Below are 21,600 nucleotides of genomic sequence, written 5' to 3'. Positions count from 1 at the left end.
TGATGGGAAAAATCCATGCTATGCATTGTTCTGTAAAGGGTACTCCAGTGCATGCCACTACACTGTTTTTTTTCTCGAATGGTAAGGGATTGTGTTTACAAAAGATACTTTGATCGACTATTATCACTTCAAGCTGCTAGCTGGGATAAAGATTTTCTTCAACTTTTATCCAGCTCTACTTCTTATTCATGCTCCTAACTTTTAAGAGGTTTGGGGCAAGGGGGCCTGGAGGGGGAGGGGGCCTCCGGTGGCAGGAGTGAGTGGGCATCCCTCCTGCCTTTTTTTCAGGTGGGGGGAGGGAGTACCTTCGTGGCAGGAGGGAGTGGGCATCTCTGCATGTACGTAGCTGCCCGTCCGTAGAAGCTGCTACTGCCTCCGGGTAACCCACCTTCCTACCTGCCCCCTGCTGCAGCTTGGGATTCCTCCCTCCCTACCTACCTGCCCATTTCCCACCCATGAAGCTAACCCAGTTCTTGTTCAAGCCGTGTGGCACTCCTTGCAGGGATGGCTCAGGCAGTGATTCACACACTGCCCACGGCTGACCCACAAGCCTTCCCTCTGACGCCAATTCTGACATCGGAGTGGTTTCTGGGTCAGCTACTTATGTGCAGCATGGAAATTGCTGCCTGCGTCGTCCCTGTAAGGAGTGCTGCTGAAGACTGAAGGAGTGAGTGCGGCTCGAACAAGAACTGGGTCGGCTTCAGGGGGGGGCGAGTGATGAGCGGGCAGGGAGGAAAGGATCTCAGGCTGCGGCAGAGGTTAGGCATGAAGGTGAAATCCCTGGCTGCGGCAGGGGGAGGGCAGGAAGGCGAGATCCATGGTGGTGGTGGCTTCTATGGATAGGCAGGAATATCCTCCACAGCGGCCAGGCCTTGTACCCCCAACAAGTGACCCGTGTACTTCTAAAGGTACACATACCACGTGTTGAAAAACACTGAAGTACAATATTAGAAAATCATTTACACTAGGGGAAATTAACAGAATGACTTACTGTGCAAGAATGCCATAGAAGGAATGCATAGAATGGAATTTTAGAAAGGACGTCTAACTCAGAATATAGATGTCCAAGTCTATATGTTAGATATGGATATTCATGTCTCACTTATTTTAGAACAGGATTTGCTGACATACTGTATATACTCAAATATAAGATGAGATTTTGGGGTTAAACAAATGGCCCAAAAATGGGAGTCTTGTCTTATATTCAGGTCAGCGTCCACCCTCCTGGACTTGTTCAAGGCCTCCACCGACCTGCCATATGACCTGGTGGGCTGGGACAGGAGGGTTCCCTCCTGTCTTATGTCCTGGCCAACTGGCAATATTTTACCTCCCTTCTGCATGCCCCGCATACCTTTTTGAATCCCTGTTGGCCCAGCGGTGTACCTGGCAGAAGTGAGCTTTCCATGCTCCTGCCCCACACTGAGCCCCTCTAAATGGTTGCAGCGAGTTCTTGCGGTCCAGTGTTGTACTGAGCAGGAGTAAGCTTTTTGTGCTCCTGCCCAGCGTTGAGCCGCTAGCTGAATGGCTGCCACTAGTTCTCACGGGATTCATTCAGGGAGCGCAAAAAGCTTGCTCATGCCTGGTACACTGTTGGACTGTGTCATTCAGGAAGGGGCTCAGTGTGGGGCAGGAGTGCAGAAAGCTCACTCCTGCCTGGTACACCACTGGACCACCAGGGACTCAAAAAGGTACATAGGAGGAGGCAGGAGGGAGGTAAAAAAATTGTCAGAGTTGGCTGAGACACGAGACGGGAGCGATCCCTTCTGTCCTGGCATACCATTGGACCACCAGGTTATACTATAACTAAGATTAAAAATAAATAAATAAAATACCTGGGTCCCAAGTCCAGGTTGTTAGGCCAGGTAAAGAAACGGGGCACAGTATGGCCATGAAGTCCTGGATCCTGCTCATTGTCCAGGGCATCCCGCGGTGGGTCACGTGAGTCTGGTGCTGTGACAGAACCGCCTGTCTGCCATGGCACTGCTCATTGCCGGGTGTGTCTGAAATGGTGCTGGAAGCGCCAAGAGTGGGCCCGGGTGTGGAAGCAGCTGACGGAGAAGCCGCGTGTGCCGTTCGCATCCATGGTCGGTGCTGGCAGGATTTTGCGGCTGTAGTGAATGTCGATGAATTCATCATGCATGTGCAGTGATGTCATTGAGGCCCCAGATGCCAGCAGGGTCTAGGAGGCCTAAGATAAAGTTATTTTTAGTCCCAGCAAGGCGGCGAGGGACCAGAGAATTTGGGGAAAGGCTCAGGTGGGCCTTTCCCGAAGATTTACAGCACGGGTTTGTTTGTTTTATTTTAAGTTACTGGCGCAGGAGTTGTGCTGGCTCGTGGCTGACCAAGTAGCATTGGGGAGAGCCATGGTAACAGTTCCTGATAGGCTCGAGATTTCAACCTGCAACAAGTGCAGGGACACCGACGTGGAGGACCAAAAAGAAGAAATTTAAAGGTTTTTAAGTTGCAGAAGACAGCTGTAGGAAAGGAAAATTGTTTTTAAATTTTATTTAATTTGATGCATTGATTTATTTTTGATTTAGTTTAATTTTTGGTGTTTTGTTCTGATTTGTGTTGAAACTGGGCCTCTTGGAGTTTTGGAACTCTGAATGGGTTTCTAAAATTGCCAAGAGTGCAGTTGGGTGGTTTTTTGTTGAAAGAGAGATTGGTTTTATTGTCTGTGGCTTGTAAAGGAAATTTTTTTGTGAGAGAAAAGTTTTTAAAGGGAATTTACAGCTAATTTTAATTTAGTTCAAGTTTAACTTGACCCTGAAGGAGAAGCTGCATTGATTTAGTGATACAGTAATGATTTTGTGCATCACTTTTGTGCTATAGTGTTGAACCTATTTGTTTTGACAGGATGATAACTTTAAAAAAATATTTATGTACTGGCTGATGTCAAGTGAAAGGATGTGTCAATTAGACATCGGAAAAAGCTATGCAGTAATAACAAGGCTGTGCTATGGTGATGGCTGAAGCTGTGCAATGCAGACATTCTATTCAGTTTCTTAAAGAATATTGGAGGTCAGCTGTAAATTGGTATATGATTTTCAGATCCTATTGAATTATGTTGCTTTTTAAATAAACATTTTATTTTTAACCTTGGATTCTAGCTGAAAGCTAAGATATGTTTTGGGTGGGTTAAAGCATAGGGAAATTTCAATTATCTATTCTTTTACTGGGGTATCTAGTGTACACAATATTATTGTGTGTTTTTTTTTAATGTAAGCCAACTCATACCCTGTTTCCCCGAAAATAAGCCCTAGCATGATTTTTAAAGATGCTCCTAATGTAAGCCATACCCCAAAAATAAGCCCTAGTTAAGATCGACCCTCCCCCCAATGTCTCTGACACTCCCCGACTTCATCTCTGACACTAATGTTGCCCAATTCGCCGAAAAATTGGATTCATCAATTCAGCAACCCCCACCCTGGTGAGACCTGGCATACTTCTGATCCAAGGCCTCCTAAAGCAGCGGCAGCAGCAGCACTCTGAATGGGCTGCTTCATGGTCTTTCCCGCTGGGGCTTTCTCTCTGCCACATCAGTGGGGTTCTGCTGCACAGGGGGATGGGATGAGATGGAGTGATAGAAAGATGCTGCACAAGGGGATGGGTGAGAGGGGAGGAAAGATTTTGCACATGGGGGAAAGGGAAGAAAGGAAAGAGGAAGAATTGGGGTGGAGGAGTGGAAGGGAGAGATGATTGTTGTACATTAAAATAAATAAATAAGACATTCCCCGAAAATAAGCCCTAATGCATTTATGGACCCAAAATTAATATGACACTGTCTTATTTTCAGGGAAACACGATAGATAGGGTTTTGTCTTTTTGTGTTCTTATAGTTAGGGAGTTGGTTTATTATTCTCTGGAGAAGCTATTTTGCCCACTAAGAAGAGCACAAGTACCCAATGGATTCCAACTACAGAAGATGAGAAAAGAAAAGAACTGCATACTTACCTGTCCATACTTGAAGAAGTCCAGTTTTGGAAAACTACATCAGGATACCAGTAAGAGACCAAATCACACAAAGAATCAAACTCTTTTAAAACTATTTAGCAAAAGACATTATAATAAATTTATCCTGATTAAATGTACTTTAAAAAAAAAAAAAATTATATTTCACATATCCTACAATACTATGTGGATTACAAATTATTCAGGTATTCAAGCATTTTTCCCTAACTGTCCTGGCGGGCTCCCACTCTAATTAATGTACCTGGGGCTTCTTGATTTAAAGATTCTTTTTGGAATAAAGAAGGAAAAGAAAAGAAGTTGTTTGTATTTATATTGTGTTGTCTCATTTATTCAGATCAAATAGGAGTACCTTTTACTAAATGTAAAGGGAAAGGAACTTTAGGAATAAAATTCTTTACTGTTAAAAATGAATAGCTTTGCTAAATTTTTCATGTTTCACCTATTTAATTCTTTATGTAGGTTAAGGTAATATTTTATTTGTACTCCTGTTCTTTGCCTGTGGAGGAAGACCCTCGGCTGAACGACTACGAACAGATATTTTGATTTGAGAGAATCACCCAAACCGGGAACAGGTTACAATATGGCAGGCTCGGTGGAGGCCTGCAGGAATCGGGAGAGATGGGGACAGGGGACAGGGCAGGGAGGTGGGACAGGATGCAGAGCCTGGCATGGAGGAAGGGGAGACAAGGTGGAGAGACTGGCAGGGCAGGGAGTGAGTGGGGCTGGGTGCAGATCCTGGGCAGGACACATATAAATATTAACTCCCCCATCCCCCAACGTAAGTTCGAATCAGCTTTCCCAGCAATGTGTCAGTGATTTCTGACTCTGGCTTTTCACAGAGCAGGTGCAGCTTCTGTCTTCAGTACTGTGAGTAAGAGGTTCTATCAGCGATTTTAAAACCTAATTTTGAGGGGTTTTGAGTGTTTTCTAGAGGTCCCCTGGTTTGCCCACCTGAATTGTATTATTTTTCAAATTTTTTAATTTCGGGAAGGCTGTTTTGTATAGCATTTTTTTGGCGCGATTTTGATCCTGCTGCCATCTTGGATTTTTAGCAATCTTTTTTTCAACTTTTCCCTGCTTCTTCAAATTTCAAATTTTTGCAAGGAAAAGTTCTGTAATGGAGTCCTCAGGGTCTCCTAGTGTAGATTCATGTAAAATTTGTGCAAATTTGCCACTTTTTGGAATGTCTGTGCACCACGCACTGCGTGGCGCAGTTGTGGGGGCAGTAACTTTGGATTTAGCCTCCCATCTGCAGAAACAGGTGATACAACGCTCAGCAAGCCCGTTGGGGTGGCCGTCTATATTTTTGGGGCTTGGGACTGCGCATTTATTGTCCATCTGCAGCCTAAGAAGTGCAAGTCTAAATCATTTAAGGGTGACTATGCCCCAGGGTCCAGATGCCTTCTCAGAGTTCATGAACTTTTTGTGGTCCAAGTTTCAATCAAGGGGTCTGGCTGCTGGAGGTTTATCTGTTGACCCTATGGCGTCGCACAGCACAGGCATTTCTTTGGGGACAACAGTCTTTCAGACCGCCCCGGCTGTATCACAGTCTGTGCTGGAGATTACAGTGGTGAATCCGGACCTAGCTGATCTCCCCGGACTGGAGGATTCGGATTGGGATACTTGATCCATGGATCCTTTAGGTGCTCCGGATCCTGGAGAAGACCCAGCTGTGGTGTGCTTGCTTAAAGTTGTGGCACTCTCTGACTTGATTGCTGAATCTTTCCAGGAATTGGGCTTGGATGGCAAGCCCACTACTGCCTCTTCTTCCACTTTTTCTCCAGTACGCGCGCCCAATCTGTCATTTTTCCCTGGCATCCGGATTTGAGTTTTTTAGTTACAGACCAGTTTGACACTCCCGAAGGTCCCTTGCAGAATGCTCGGGTTTTGTCTTATTTGTAACTTCTGGTGCAGGAATGTCAGCAGCTGCTGGGACTGCCCAAGGTGGATTCCTTGCTGACCCAGATAACCCGGCGCACTTTGCTACCTAGTGTGTTAAAAGATATGCAAGATCGCTGGTTGGATGTGATCCTCTGGAAAATTTTTGCAACAGCTAATTTATATGTCAAAGCTGCTGTGGATATGTCATTTGTGGTACGTGCTTGTATGGCTCGGCTGCATACACTAGAGCAGTGGTTCCCAACCCTGTCCTGGAGGACCACCAGGCCAATTGGGTTTTCAGGATAGCCCTAATGAATATGCATGGAGCAGATTTGCATGCCTCTCACTTCCATTATATGCAAATCTCTCTCATGCATATTCATTAGGGCTAGCCTGAAAACCCAATTGGCCTGGTGGTCCTCCAGGACAGGGTTGGGAACCACTGCACTAGAGACTGGGGCAGTAGATCCTCCTCCTCAGCTTCTTATGGCTGGGATGGACTACTTGGCGGATGGCTTATATGACCTTGTGAGAGTACTGGTAAAGGTCTCAGCCTATTCGATATCGGTCCGCCAAATGCTCTGGGTTCTGCAGTGGGCTAGAGGTTCCACCTCCACAACAATCCTGGCTCGTCTGCCCTTTAAGGGGCTGTTATTGTTTGGCAAGGGGTTGGATGATCTCATGGATGCTGTGATGGACCGTCGGCCAAAGTCTCTGCCGGATAGTAGGACCAGACCTAAAGGGCCTGGGCGTTCTACTTTTTGTGGATCAAGAAGAAACTTTCGGGAATACAAACAGTTTTCTCCCTCCTAGTCCCAGAGATCTTCACAGGGCTTCAGAGGTCGATATGCGGGCTACAGGTGTTCCCAGCCTGCCACCACCAATCCTGCCCAACCTGCCAACAAGACACAATGATGCCAGGAAGCCGAGGACCCTCTAGAGTTAGAGGGTTGGCTTTCGGAATTTCTGCCTGCCTGGAAGCATATTACAGCAGGCCAGTGGGTCTTGGATATTATTTGATCGGGCTACAAGTTGGAATTCACCCAAACCCTGTCTGATTGGTTCGTGACCTCTACTGCAGGGGCTCAGGAAAAAGCGTTCAGAGTCCAAGCTATAGTTCAGCGCTTGCTGGATATTCGAGCAATAGAGCCAGTGCCAAGCGATTTTTTGGGCTCAGGCAGATACTCTGTTTACTTTATCTTGCCAATGACAGGGTCAGAAGATTGGAGACCTATTCTAGATCTGAAACATGTGAATACGGCTCTCAAGATTCCTCGGTTTCGGATGGAGACCGTGAAGTCGGTCATTGCAGCAGTGTCTCCGGGGGAGTTTCTGGCTTCCTTGGATCTTATGGAGGCGTATCTGCACATTCCCATTTTTCCAGCTCACCACAAATTTCTCTGGTTTCATGTGCTGGATCAGCATTATCAGTTTACAGCTCTGCCTTTTGGCCTGGCAACAGCACCCTGGACATTCACCAAAGTAATGGTGGTAGTAGCAGCTCATCTGAGGAAGATGGGGTTGCAAGTTAACCTGTATCTGGATGACTGGCTGATCAGATTGCCCTCATTGGCAGAGAGGAGTTCTACGGTGGAAAAGATGCTCCGGGTACTGGAATCCTTGGGCTGGATTGTCAACTTCAGGAAGAGCCATTTGATGCTCACGCAATCCCTAGAATACCTAGGAATTCTGTTCAATACAGCAGAGGGCTGGTTTACCTGCCCAAACCTCGCAGTCAAAAGCTGTATGCATAGATTTCAGTTTTGTTGAAGAAGTCAGCTCCTTCAGTGTGAAGCTACTTGTAGGTGTTGGGCTTCATGGTAGTCATGTTGGATATGGTCTCCTGGGTGAGGGCACACATGCGTCCATCCTCTTTAATATGCCTTGCTTTCTCATTGGACGCCACACCGAAAAACCTTAGAGATGCATCTGCCATCAACATTGGAGGCCAGAGCAAGCATGGCCTGGTGGCTTTGCCCTCAGTTGCTCCGCAAGGGTGTCCCATTACAGATTGCCTCCTGGATTGTAATAACCATGGATGCCAGCCTTTGGGACTGAGGGGCTCTCTGTGATCATCATCACCTTCTGGGCTGTTGGACCCTGTTGTAGAGGAAGTGGTCCATCAACTGGCTAGAGCTCAGGGCCATTTGGCTAGCCCTGAGAGCAATGCAGACTCATCTGGAGGGGCAAGTTGTTTAAGTCTTTCCCAGCAATGCGACAGCAGTGGCATATGTCAAGGACAGGGAGGGACCAAGAGCTCTCCCTTGGCTCAGGAGGCCCGGAACGTCATCTACTAGCACTAACGGTGTCCCATGTAGTTGGAGTGGACAATGTTCAAGTGGACTTCCTCAGTTGTCAGAGTCTGGATCCCAGTGAGTGTACCCTGTCACTTCAGGCATTTCAGGTGATTGTGCAATGTTGGGCATACCCCGCCTCAATCTCATGGCCATAGTGCAACACAAGAAAGCGCTACTCTTCTTCAGCCACAAATTCAAGCATGGAAGCATGGGGCTTGATCCTCTCATGCAGCCGTGTCCTCCGGATGTTCTTTTCTATGTTTTTCCACCCTGGCTGATGATAGTCATTTTTGTGGCTCCCGACTAGCCACAAAGACCCTGGTATGCAGATCTGATGCGACTGTGGGTAGGACGCGGTCTACAAAGACCTTCTTACTCAGGGCCCGGTAGCCATGGAAGATTTTGATCGTTTTGCTCTTATGACTTAGCTCTTGAGTGTGCTGCTTTAGAACGTAAAGGTTATTCTAAGCTTGTGATCACTACTCTTCTCAGATCTAAGAAGTCATCCACAGTGTCTGCCCATGCTAAGGCATGGAGTACCTTTAAACATTGGTGTAATCAGGATCAGGTGGACCCTTTTTCGGCTCCTGTGTTGCGAGTCCTTGCCTTTCTTCAGGCTGGTCTGGATAAAGGCCTCACTGTGGCATCTTTAAGAATCCAGGTGACCAGTCTATCTTGTTTCAGATCTCGGGATAGCCGGTCCTCATTAGCGTCACATCCAGATGTTGCTCGTTTTTTGAAAGGGGCTCTTTGGGTCCGGCCGCCTGTTAAAAATCTGTTCTCAGCCTGGGACCTTAATGTGGTGTTGTCGGGCCTTGCCAAAGCTCCTTTTTGAGCCTCTGTGCAATGCTTCGCTTCTGGATCTTATAATCAAGACTGTTTTTACTGAGTGCCATCACTTCTGCCCATAGGGTGTCCAAGCTGCAAGTGTTGTCTTAAAGAGACCCAATCCTCTGATTTTCGAAGATAGAATGTTTGCTCCTAATGGTTCCTTCATTTTTTGTCTAAGGTGGTTTTAGCGTTCTATGTCAATCAGGAGGTGTGTTTGCCTGTTTTTCAGCTGACAGATTCCAAACATCAGGATTGTTTCCTGGAAGGGTTGGACTTGCACAGAATTCTGCTGCGTTGCCTGGAGGTCACTAACGATTTTCACCTTGCTGACTATCTGTTTGTGCTGACGCAATCAATTTGGCGAGGTTTCTCGTGCTTCTAAGGCCATGATCTCCAGGTTGATCTGTAGAGCCCTTTCCTCCACTTACATTCTGGCGGGAACACAATCTCCTGTTTCTGTTAAGGCGCATTCTACTAGGAGGGTGGCTTCCTCATGGGCTAAGTCACGATCTGTTTCTCCTGAGGAGATTTGCAGGACGGCAACGTGGTCCTCTCTTCACACGTTTGCCAAGTTTTACAGAGTGGATGTAGCAGCCAGACGGGACTCAGTTTTTGGGTCTTCGGTCTTGAAGGCCAGCGCAGCAAGCCCACCCTGACTCTATGGGGGACTGCTTTTGTACATCCCCATGGTCTAGAACAGTGGTGTAAAACTCAATCACATTAAGGGGCCGAAATCCAAAACATAAGAACTGCCATCTCCGGATCAGACCTTCAGTCCATCAAGTCCGTTGATGCAGTCCATCAAGTCGTCCATGCAGAGGCTGTACACCTGGTGTAATTCTAGTCACCCATATCCCTCTATGCCTCTTGTAAGGAGATAATAATAATAATAATAATTTTATTCTTATATACCGCCAAAGCCATGAAAGTTTGAGGTGGTTTACAACAAAATGTGCTGGACATTCAGCGAAGAGTTTACACTACATTGTTATCAAATATAAGCCATGATGATTCAAGGCAGTTTACAATGAAAGGAGCTGGACAAACAGCGAAGTGGTCACAATACAAAATCATCGAATACAACAAGATGTGCTGGACAATCAACGAAGATTTTACACTATAGTGTTATCAAATATAAGCCATGATGAATTGAGGCAGTTTACAGTGAAAGGCGCTGAAGAAACAGCGAAGTGGTCACAATACAAAGATATCGCATAAAAGCTTACAGAAAGGAAGAAAAGGAAAGTTTATAAAAATTCTTAGGTTACAATTCAATTAAACAGATTTGTTTTTACTGATTTTTTAAAATTGAGGTAGGCTGAGGAATGCGTGTTAATTTTACTCAGCCAATAGTTCCATTTGCCTGCCTGGAAGGCGAGCGTTCTGTCTAGGAATCTTTTGTAGTGGCAGGCCTTTATTGTCGGATAGGTGAACAGATGAATTCTACGTGTGAGCCTACTAGAACTATCCAGATTAAATTGGGAAACCAGGTACGTGGGGGCCAGACCAAATATTGATTTGTAAAAAAGACAGAAAAATTTAAACAGAACTCTTGCTTCCAAGGGTAGCCAATGAAGTTTTTGATAATAGGGATTTATGTGTTCCCATTTCTTCAGTCCAAAAATCAGTCGAACTGCTGAATTCTGAATAACTCTGAGTCTTAGAATGGTTTTTTTGAAGGATTCTAAGTAAATGATGTTGCAATAATTAAGCATGCTCAAGATGGAAGATTGAACCAATAGGCGGAATGATGCTGGATCAAAGTATTTTCTGATGGTTCTGAGTTTCCATAGTATCGAGAAGCATTTTCTAACCAGTAAATCTGTGTGAACGTTTAGAGTGAGGTGGCGGTCCAGAATCACTCCCAGAATTTTTATGGAATGGTCAATAGGGAAGACCTGACCCTTCAAGAAAATTGATGTGTCTTTAATTTTATCGTTTGGGCTTGCCTGGTTTTGTCTGAGTTGAGTTTCAACTTGAATTCGGTCATCCATAATTCAATTTGCTTTAGAATGGATGATAGTTGCATCTAGTTTGCTTTTGAATCCTAGATTGGTGGATTCTGCAACAACCTCCTCCGGGAGAGCATTCTAGGTGTCCACCACCTGCTGCGTGAAGCAGAACTTCCTGATATTTGTCCTGGACCCGTCCCCCCTCAGCTTCAGTCCATGTCCTCTTGTCCGTGTCACATTGGACATTGTAAATAATTTTTTTCCTGCTCTATTTTGTCGATTCCTTTCAGTATTTTGAAAGTCTCGATCATATCCCCTCGCAGTCTCCTTTTCTCAAGGGAGAACAATCCCAGTCTCTTAAGTCATTCTTCATATTCCAAGTTCTCTATACCTTTTATTAGCTTCGTTGCTCATCTCTGCACCCTCTCCAGCAGTTTTATGTCCTTTTTTAAATTGGGAGACCAATGTTGGACACAGTATTCCAAGTGTGGTCTGACCATTGCTCTGTAAAGCAGCATTATAACTTTCTCCGATCTACTCATGATTCCTTTCTTTATCATGCCTAATATTTTATTTGCTTTCTTTGCCACTGCCACGCATTGTGCCAAGGACTTCAGGGTCCTATCTATCAGTACACCCAGGTCCTTTTCTTGTTCGCTCTTACCCAGAGTTGCACCTGACATTCTATACTCATATTCTATACACAAACAAACTTTCACTTAACATCGACAAATCCCGTGGGCTCCTACTCCCCATCAAAAAATCCGAATCATTACTAGGAACTATCTCCATCAAATCTATCCCACTACATATGGAATCTAAAATTAAATTACTTGGCATCATTATCGATAGAGATCTCTCCTTTCACGATCATATCAGCTCCGTCGTAAAAGTCTGCTTCTTTAAACTCCGCATCATCAGATCATTAATTTCCATACTAAATACTGACTCTATTACCATCTTGACCCACTCTTTAGTAATTTCTCACCTAGACTACTGCAACTCTCTCCTTAATGGCCTCCCCCAAAAAGAATTACGACGCCTTCAACTGATACAAAATACCGCAATAAAACTTATCTATAAGAAAAGCAAATTTGATCATGTCACTCCTCTCTTAAAGGAAGCACACTGGCTTCCCATTTCCCACCGTATCACTTATAAAATTATTCTACTCACTTTCAAAATCAAACTCTTACATCAACCTACATTTCTTGATAAACTCATTATTCCTCAAAGTTCCACTCGTACATTAAGATCATCGGACCACAAACTTCTCTATATTCCATCCATATATGTGGATTTATTGTATTGTATTAGTATTGTACTGTACTTGTTATTCGCTGAATGTCCAGCCTTCTTACAATGTAAACCGCCTAGAAGTCGCCTGACTATGGCGGTATAGAAAAATAAAGTTATTATTATTATTATTATTATTATTAAAAGACTTCTATTATACTCGCAAAACAAATTTCGCTATAACTGCCCCTACATTATGGAACTCACTTCCACAATACCTTCGCGACGAACAACAATTAGCCAAATTCAAGACAAATCTAAAGACTTTCTTATTTCGGGACGCTTTTAATCAGACCTAAAAAAAAAAAAAAAAATTTTTTTTCTTTTTTTCTCTTTCTCTCTCTCTCTTCTTTTTTTCTTTCATCAGGCAAGCATCCATCATCTTCACGCCTCCCCTTCCCTTCGTTCAATCCCCCCCCCCACTTTTCCCATTTCTTCTATACAATGTAACTTTTTCCCTTTCCTCCCCTATTACCCTCACTCTCCAGTACGTCAAGTCTTTGTCATCTATGTTTAATTTTAGATATCTTCATGCACATTCTACTACATTTAAACTCTTTACTAATTTTATTGTTAACCGGCCAGACATTTGTTTGATGGTCGGGATATTAAAAACTAATAAACTTGGAAACTTGGATATTCCTTGTTCTTTCTGCCTAAATGCATTACTTTGCACTTTTCCACATTAAACTTCATCTGCCATTTCTCTGCCCATTTCTCTAACTGACACAAGTCACTCTTGAGTTTCTATTCTTCTGCCATCTGATTGCCCAGCATAGCTTTGTGTCTTCCGCAAACTTGATGACCTCACTGGATGTTCCTTCTTCTAGGTCATTGATGAAAATACTAAATACCGAGTCCTGGGGTACACCGCTAGTCACTTTCTCCCAGTCTGAGAACTTTCCATTTATGCCCACTCTCTGCTTTCTGTTTTCCAGCCATTTGCCTATCTATCTTAGTATATCTTCCTCTATTCCATGGCTTTGTAGTTTCCTGAGAAGTCTTTCATGTAGAACCTTGTCGAACGCTTTCTGGAAGTCCAAGTATATTATGTCCACCGGTTTTCCACTATCAATTTGTTTGTTCATGGTCTCAAAAAATTGAAGTAGATTCGTCAAACATGATTTCCCTTTCCTAAAGCAAATAAAAAATAGGACTAAGCTGACCTAATCGTCAGAGAATGCTCCTAAGCTCTCAGAGGCCTACACTGATAATTCAAGGTATTTAAATCAGTACTTGCAGGAACAGGATTAACAGCGGGATCTGGAGAGCCCCTATTGTCTCCCCCCCCCCCCAACCCTACTTCCCCTTATCCTAAGAAACAATAACTGAAACCACACCAGTTTGGAATTTAGCCGCAGCTCCATTTATTAGTAAATATAAAATATAAACCAAATTTATTTGCATAAATTAACATCTTTAACACAGTAACTTCATATAACAAAATCTGCCAGCTCCTCCCGAGCTACCCGGTGTAACCATAAATAAATGGCCCCCAACCCTGCCATAAACAGCAAGAGTCCGAGGGGTGGCATTACCTCATGCCCCTTTAACCATGTCAATATCCCCCAAGACACGGCTCCCAGCCGGTCCTCCACTCATCGCCGGATGAGCCCCAGCACCCAGTAGCTCGGGAGATCCGCCTACCCGAGCTACAAAAGCCACTACCAGAGGGTGGGTGGGCGGGGAAAAACCGCCCTGGAGGACCAGAAAAGAACCCAGGCCTCCAGAGTCCCGGCTTTGTAACCTCCTATGTCTCCGCCCCTTCCACTCCTAACCTATCACGCACCATGTTTCCCGATGTGCTCCTAGCAACCCGATCATTTTTCTCCCCCACTAACCCTTCGCCTGACTCGAGGGCAACACGGGGCTCCCAGCCCCGTGTTATCCTACGCCCTTCGAGACGGGCTCTTGGGCTACTCTTAACAGCGGGATCTGGAGAGCCCCTATTGTCTTCCCCCCCCCCCCAACCCTACTTCCCCTTATCCTAAGAAACAATAACTGAAACCACACCAGTTTGGAATTTAGCCGCAGCTCCATTTATTAGTAAATATAAAATATAAACCAAATTTATTTGCATAAATTAACATCTTTAACACAGTAACTTCATATAACAAAATCTGCCAGCTCCTCCCGAGCTACCCGGTGTAACCATAAATAAATGGCCCCCAACCCTGCCATAAACAGCAAGAGTCCGAGGGGTGGCATTACCTCATGCCCCTTTAACCATGTCAATATCCCCCAAGACACGGCTCCCAGCCGGTCCTCCACTCATCGCCGGATGAGCCCCAGCACCCAGTAGCTCGGGAGATCCGCCACAGGACTGTATACTTACAGGCCCCCCCCCCCCCAAGGGAGCTGCGACTCTCACCGCGAAGCCAAAACTCGCTCACAACCCGATGCAAAGTCATCAAGTAGGAGATCCCAACCCACCGCCGACAGATGAACCCCATCTCTATGAAACAACCCGGTACACAAAACATCCACCCAGTCATGCAACAACTGCAACCCTCCCTGACCCATAACCCATTTACCCACCTGTCTGTTAAGCTTCGCCAACCCACGTGTCCAACGACGTGACGCTAGACAACGAGGGCGCGGTATAATATCCGACCAAATTAACAAAACACTAGGGAACCAAGCCAATACAACCCGTAAATCGTCCTTAATGGTGTTAATCAAATCCTTCCCCGAGCAAGAATCCACATCATTTCCCCCTAAATGAATAAGTAACATGTCCGGATGACTGGGTCGGGCTCTGAGACGCTCCATCAGCAACAGCAGTTGACTCCATCGCATCCTGCGTTGGCCCCACCAGGAAACACGAAGGCCCCGCTGACCCAGACCAAGATGACGACCACCGGGGCGAATCAACGCCCGCTCTGCCGCCCAGTGAACGAAGGAGTGACCAACGATCCACAAGGAGAAACTGCGGCCACTGGAATCTGCAATACAAAAAACAAAATGACTACACACCGAAACAGAAGGAGCAAGCCTCCCCTAAAACAATGAACGAGCTCCCCTCCTACTGCCCAACATCGATCCGGGACCCCCGCGACGAATATAACCCTGAAATGCGTCTGAAACCCAACGTCCTAAACGCTGAATACCCTCCCCAGACATGCCTGCAATGCTAGCACTCGTGGCAGCCCCAATTCGAAAGGAATGAGTCCCATAAGAACTCGGGTCCTCACCACAGCGCCCCAAAGCCAAACGCAACACCGCCTGAAATTGATAGCGCGTAAGCGGAGAGCCATTTTCATGTACAAACAAAATGTCACCCTCAAGCGGACGCACCGCAAGATAAGCCCGTAAACAAGTAACGGGACAAGAACTACAACCTGCTACCGCATGCAGAACCACCCAATGACCAACGGCCAACTGATCTGTCTTAGAACTGACAATGTGAAGCCGCACAGTCGTTTCGTGAAAACTTACATGAGAAACCAAAAGCCCACGAAAACCCAAACGCGCCGAGGGACACACCAATAACTCACTCACTCGCAGAGCGCCAAAAAAGGCTGTGACAAAAGCGGCCCGGAACAAGCCAGCCTCATAGGCCGAACTGGCAACAACTGACAAAGCCTCTAGCAACCGCAGCAAAAGCTCATGAGTGATAGGCAAGCGAGAATCAGGAAGAGAAGGGTGAACGCGATGCATGGCTCTCAGCATACGCTGTACTAGAAAACAAGACATCGGGCAAGCCCACCCTAAAGCCCTACAAAAGAAAGCAAAGCCGGCTAAACGGCCACGCACGACTCCACGAGACACCTGAGCCCGAAAAGACGACAACACAAAGTCCGCCAATAACGATTCCGACACGTCACCCGGACACCAACCACGAGCGGCCAAAAACGCCGCTACTGTCCGAAATCCCAAGTTATAATGTGACCATGTGGACGCAGCTACTGACAAGCGGAGCATCTCCCAGATTCCTTCTTGACCAGGGTCCATAAATGAGCTGGCATCGGCAAACCCTCTGCTCGAGCTTCTGGCGCCAACCGCCGAAACTGCAAAAAATTAAAACGAGACAAGGAGTCAGCAATACCATTTTGTAAACCCGGAACATGACGCGCCCGCACATATAAATTTAAGCGCAAGCAGCGCAGTACTAACTCACGTATCAAAGAATTCACTGCCAAACAACGCGCAGCCTGCCGATTCACAACCTCCACTACCCCCAAATTATCGCACCAAAAAACTACACGCCGATTGCGAAATACTTCTGCCCACAATTCGCATGCCACAACCAGTGGGAACAATTCCAATAAGGTAATGTTTCTCGTAATACCAGATGCTACCCACGCGTCGGGCCAACGCTCTGCACACCAATCCCCACCACAGAATAACCCGAAACCTACCCCACCTGCCGCATCTGAATACAAAGCCAAATCCTTACTGCTCACCTCAGGCAGTTGCATGGGAAGCGTTCCATTGAAATCTCGGAGAAAAAGAGCCCACATATGAAGATCCGCACGCACACCTCCCGAGAGCCGTAAAAAATGCCTCCGATCTCGCACGCCCGAAGTAGCAGCGGCCAAACGACGAGAAAAAGGCCGACCCATAGGCAAAACTCGACATGCGAAGTTAAGGGAACCCAACAACGATTGAACCGCCTGTAATGTCGATTTTGGGGCTGAAAGCACTTGTTCAATACGCGAAAGCAATTGCTGTACCTTTTCCGCTGGAAGCCGAGTCACCATAGCATCAGTATCCAATTCTATCCCTAAAAACACTAGAGAAGAAACAGGACCTTCGGACTTATCCCGTGCCAAAGGAACACCAAAAGACGCAGCTATGTCCTCGAAAGTCCTTTTCAAACGCTCACAATCATTACTATGACCAGCTCCCACAAACAAAAAATCATCCAAATAATGAACTACCGAGTGTAAACCTACCTGCTGTACCAACACCCAATGCAGAAAAGTACTAAACTTCTCGAAATATGCACAAGAAATTGAGCAACCCATCGGCAAACAGCGATCATAAAAATAAGAACCTTCAAAACGAAAACCCAATAAAGGAAAAGACTGGGGATGAATCGGCAACAACCGAAAAGCCGATTCGATATCCACCTTCGCCAAAAGAGCTCCGCGCCCAGCAGCAACTATGTGCCTCAATGCAACATCCAAGGACGCATAACGGACTGAACAAATATCTCGCGGAATACCGTCATTAACTGAAAGACCTAGTGGTCGAGACAAATTGTGTATAAGACGAAACTGACCCGGTACCTTCTTAGGAATAACCGCCAACGGAGATATGATCATCTGAGAAAAAGGGGGGTCACTAAATGGCCCCGCGATACGACCCAAGTGCAATTCCTCCAACAATTTGACCCGCACCACCTCCCGTAACTGGGAAACCGAAGAAGCATTTTGAACTCTCCCCCCAACCATAGAACCTTGAAAAGGGATAACAAAACCAGACGTAAAACCCGATTCCAAGAAGACAGCCGATTCCCGCGGACGATACCTCTCAAGCCAAAAACGCATGTCCGCCACCCGTATAGGAGTCGGCAACCACTGACCACCATTACTTCCCAACCGGTCCCGCTGGGATACCACTCCGCTTAGGACATTTAAGGGCTGAATGGGACTGACTACAAACGGAACATGCATGTCGAAACTTACAGTCCGAAAAGGGGCAGGAGGACTTGTTAAATTTCCAACACACGTCGGAACTCGGCATAGATCCTCCCCCCCCACCCCCGCGAAAGGGCCGCCCACCGCCAACTGTCCCCGCACCCACTCGTCCCGACGGACCCGCCTGAGGTTTGGAAGCCATATGAGTAAGCCACAAGTTCACGTCCTGCGTGCCCCAGGACATGAACTTGTTTTCCTCCATTTTGTCCCGAAACGCCTCATCATAATTTAACCAAGCCCAACCACCGAACCGCTGATATGCATCAAGAACTGTATCCGCATAAGACAATAATAAGCCATACTCCTGCGGATTAGCGCGCCCCCACACGCTCGCCAGTCTCAAAAAAGCCCTCATCCAATTAAGAATAGAGCGGGCAACCGGAAAGGATTTTACCTCCTTACGATCCTTTTTGGATTTTTTATGACCCCGCCTCTGCGCCCTGCCTTCCATGAGGCGAAATATATCCAAACAAGACCGTCGACGGATTTTTCGACGCAATACTCTAGGCACCTTCTCCCAAAGTTCGGTAAGAGCCACCAACGCAGGTGTACCCCGAACACCACCCGCAGAAACGCCACCCACCCCGCCCGCTGAAACCTCACACCCGCCAACACGACCAGCGGACGAAGACGATGAAGTGGACGAATCGGACGAAGAGGACCCCGACGACGAGGAAGACGACGCACGGCGCTGGCGCTGACGTTTTCCTTTCTTACCCTTTGCCCTCCCCGCAAGAGCAACCTGCCCAGGCGCCACATTACCCTGAGAAGAAGACGATCCAGGATCAGTACTTCGGACCGCTGAGACGCCACTGGCAGCAGCCCCCGCCGGTGCTGCCATACCAGAAGTGGAAGCCGAGATGCCGTGAACAGCAACCCCAGGTAAAGTAGAGGAGAGAAGAGGAGAACCGGTGACGCCGCCGCCAGCAGCCACAACTCCACCGAGCGCCGAACTGCGCTCCGAACCGGATACACTAGGTCGTTCCGCCACTCCAGCTCCGCCGACATCCAAGGCTCCAACTTCCCGACCACCAGGGAAAAAGGAAGGCACCTGTGGAGACCAAGTAAAAAGAGAGGCAGGACCAGGCAAAACACCTCCCGGCATACCCACAGGAACTCCCCAACCCGAGCCATAGGTGCCCGCGGGCATAAAGCCCAATGCTACTGGACCTGGACTCCCTCCCCAATGAGAAGCAGAAGGTCCTACTCCACTAACCACAGAACCCTGCCCCCAACCCGGAGAACCCCATCCAGGACCCCATCCTCCAGGAAAAACCCCAGACCACGCTCCAGAGGGCCCCGCTACCGGAACCGACCCAAAACCCATGCAATCCACCCCCCTGCCCAAACCTACCATACTAGGGGACCCACTAGCCGGCAACCCGCCAGAAACCTGCTGCATCCCAGCCCCAGGCTCAACCCTCAACTGCTCAGACCCCACTTCCAAACTCGGAAAAGCAGAGGACTGACTCTCCCCTGCCTCAGCCCCCCCCCCTGCCCGAAAGTCGCGGCGAAACAGTAGCAGGACTGGGTGTAATAGGCAAAGCAACCGTCGCTGACGCCCCGCCCCCACACGAGGTACCCGAGCTGCGGCCTGCCGAAACGGCTCTTACAGAGCTGCTCGACGTTCCCGACTTGCGCCCTGCCTTAACCGCCGAAACTGACACTCCAGACCTCCCCCCTCGCGTCCCCAAGACACCCGCACCCGCCAGCGCCGACAGTGCAACTTCCTTGGATCGGCGCGCCGGACGAACCCGCTCTACCCCTGGATCCCGACCCACCTGCTCGTCTGTGTCCTCCGAAAACGAGTCTCCGGCCAGTAACGAAATTTCCGCCAAAACCCCTGCGTCTCCCTCGGCGACACCACCTTCCGACTCCATCCCGACCGCCAACCGCCAAAAGTCGCCTCAACAACTGCTAGAAAGACCGAAAAACCGCCCTGGAGGACCAGAAAAGAACCCAGTCCTCCAGAGTCCCGGCTTTGTAACCTCCTATGTCTCCGCCCCTTCCACTCCTAACCTATCACGCACCATGTTTCCCGATGTGCTCCTAGCAACCCGATCATTTTTCTCCCCCACTAACCCTTCGCCTGACTCGAGGGCAACACGGGGCTCCCAGCCCCGTGTTATCCTACGCCCTTCGAGACGGGCTCTTGGGCTACTCTATCTTTCATCGAGCCGTGAGTGATTTTTTTTTAAGGTGCTATATGCTGTGCAAAACAATAAAGTGCTGTATACCTGTGCTGATGTTTAAAATAACAACGAACATTGAAACTAAGTAATCGGCACTTATCTTTTGTTTTCTGTTTGTATGCCGTTACAACTCTTCGTTGTATCTTGCAGCCGTTAACCCTACGGGCCCCATTTCGCCTTGCTGTCAGCTTCTTCAGGGGTCTATCGGCATATACTGCAAATAAAAGGATTTTTATATTATATATAACTTATGTTCTCAAACAATTACAAAGAAATTAAATTAAACCGCGGGTACTCACTGTGTTTACCTGCCACCTTATGCAGATAAAAATGGCGCTGACAGCTAGCGAATGCCACGCATGCGTTTTAAAGAACATAGTAATTGATATCAGACATTCTTTTATTGAATGCGCATGCTCTACTCGGTTAATGATGGAAACAATCTATTATTCAATACACATGCTTGAAAATGTTACAAATAACTTGAAATAACTAAGAATGAGTTGGAAAAACAGAATGAAATCTAGAAAAACGAACACCAATCAATGGTGGTGTTCAATCCCTTAGGTTTTAAAGTGCCGAGTTTGAAAATCCAATGCGATTCACGTTGGTGTAGTTTCCGTTGCCTATCGCCACCCCTGATATGAGGAATCTCTTTGTTTATGCAAAAACATCGTAAGTCAAAAAATTCATGTTTTATCTCCATACAGTGTTCAACTAGAGGAGCATTTTGTTTTCCACAATGCAAACTGGACTTATGTTCTGACATTCTGATTTTAAATTGTCTTGTGGACATACCCACATACCATTTATTGCAAGGGCAAGTTATTACATATATGATATGATCAGATGTACATGTCAAAAAATGTTTGATGTAATATTTTTTGCCGTCAATTGGGTTCACAAACTCTTTTTGAGATAGCGTTATTCTGTAAATGCTACATTTACCACACTTGTAAAAACCCGATGGTAGTACTTTAATTGACTTATCCATGTTGCCATGTTGCACATTGCAGGTGATAAGATGTCTTTCAAATTTTTGTTCTGTGCAAAAGCTATCTGTAAGTCAGAGTTGTTGAATGTGGGATTAGTTTGAATAATTTTCCAATTCTCTCTCGAAGCACACAGGTAAAATCTTCATTCTCCTTGTCATTATTAGAGCTAAATTTTTTCTGCAGGAGCCATTTTCTCTGATAGTACTTGGCTCGTTTAAAGGCCTTTTTCAGCACCTCCGGTGGATAACCCAGCTGTTCTAATTTAAAATCAGAATGTCAGAACATAAGTCCAGTTTGCATTGTGGGAAACGAAATGCTCCACTAGTTGAACACTGTATGGAGATGAAACATGAATTTTTTGACTTACGATAGACAAAGAGATTCCTCATATCAGGGGTGGCGATAGGCAACGGAAACTACACCAACGTGAATCGCATTGGATTTTCAAACTCGGCACTTTAAAACCTAAGGGATTGAACACCACCATTGATTGGTGTTCGTTTTTCTAGATTTCATTCTGTTTTTCCAACTCATTCTTA

General features: G+C 46.6%; 2 protein-coding genes across 6 annotated transcripts in view; one reads left to right on the top strand and one right to left on the bottom strand.

Moving 5' to 3' along the window:
* The window catches only part of CDC42EP3 (CDC42 effector protein 3), a 172,864-nt gene that overhangs the window by 45,795 nt on the left and 105,469 nt on the right, over window positions 1-21,600 (top strand). The window lies entirely within an intron of this gene.
* LOC117357342 lies at window positions 14,773-19,026 on the bottom strand. The gene is made up of 3 exons (XM_033937776.1): window positions 18,637-19,026; window positions 16,143-16,239; window positions 14,773-15,174 (listed from the first exon to the last, which is right to left on the bottom strand). The coding sequence occupies exons 1-3, from the start codon at window positions 19,022-19,024 to the stop codon at window positions 14,937-14,939; spliced, it is 723 nt and encodes a 240-aa protein (XP_033793667.1). The 5' UTR covers window positions 19,025-19,026; the 3' UTR covers window positions 14,773-14,936.

The sequence above is a fragment of the Geotrypetes seraphini genome, chromosome 3, assembly GCF_902459505.1.
Source record: "Geotrypetes seraphini chromosome 3, aGeoSer1.1, whole genome shotgun sequence".
NCBI lineage: Eukaryota > Metazoa > Chordata > Amphibia > Gymnophiona > Dermophiidae > Geotrypetes > Geotrypetes seraphini.
Note: the sequence above shows the minus strand (reverse complement) of the source record. Positions and strands in the feature narration are given on the sequence as shown.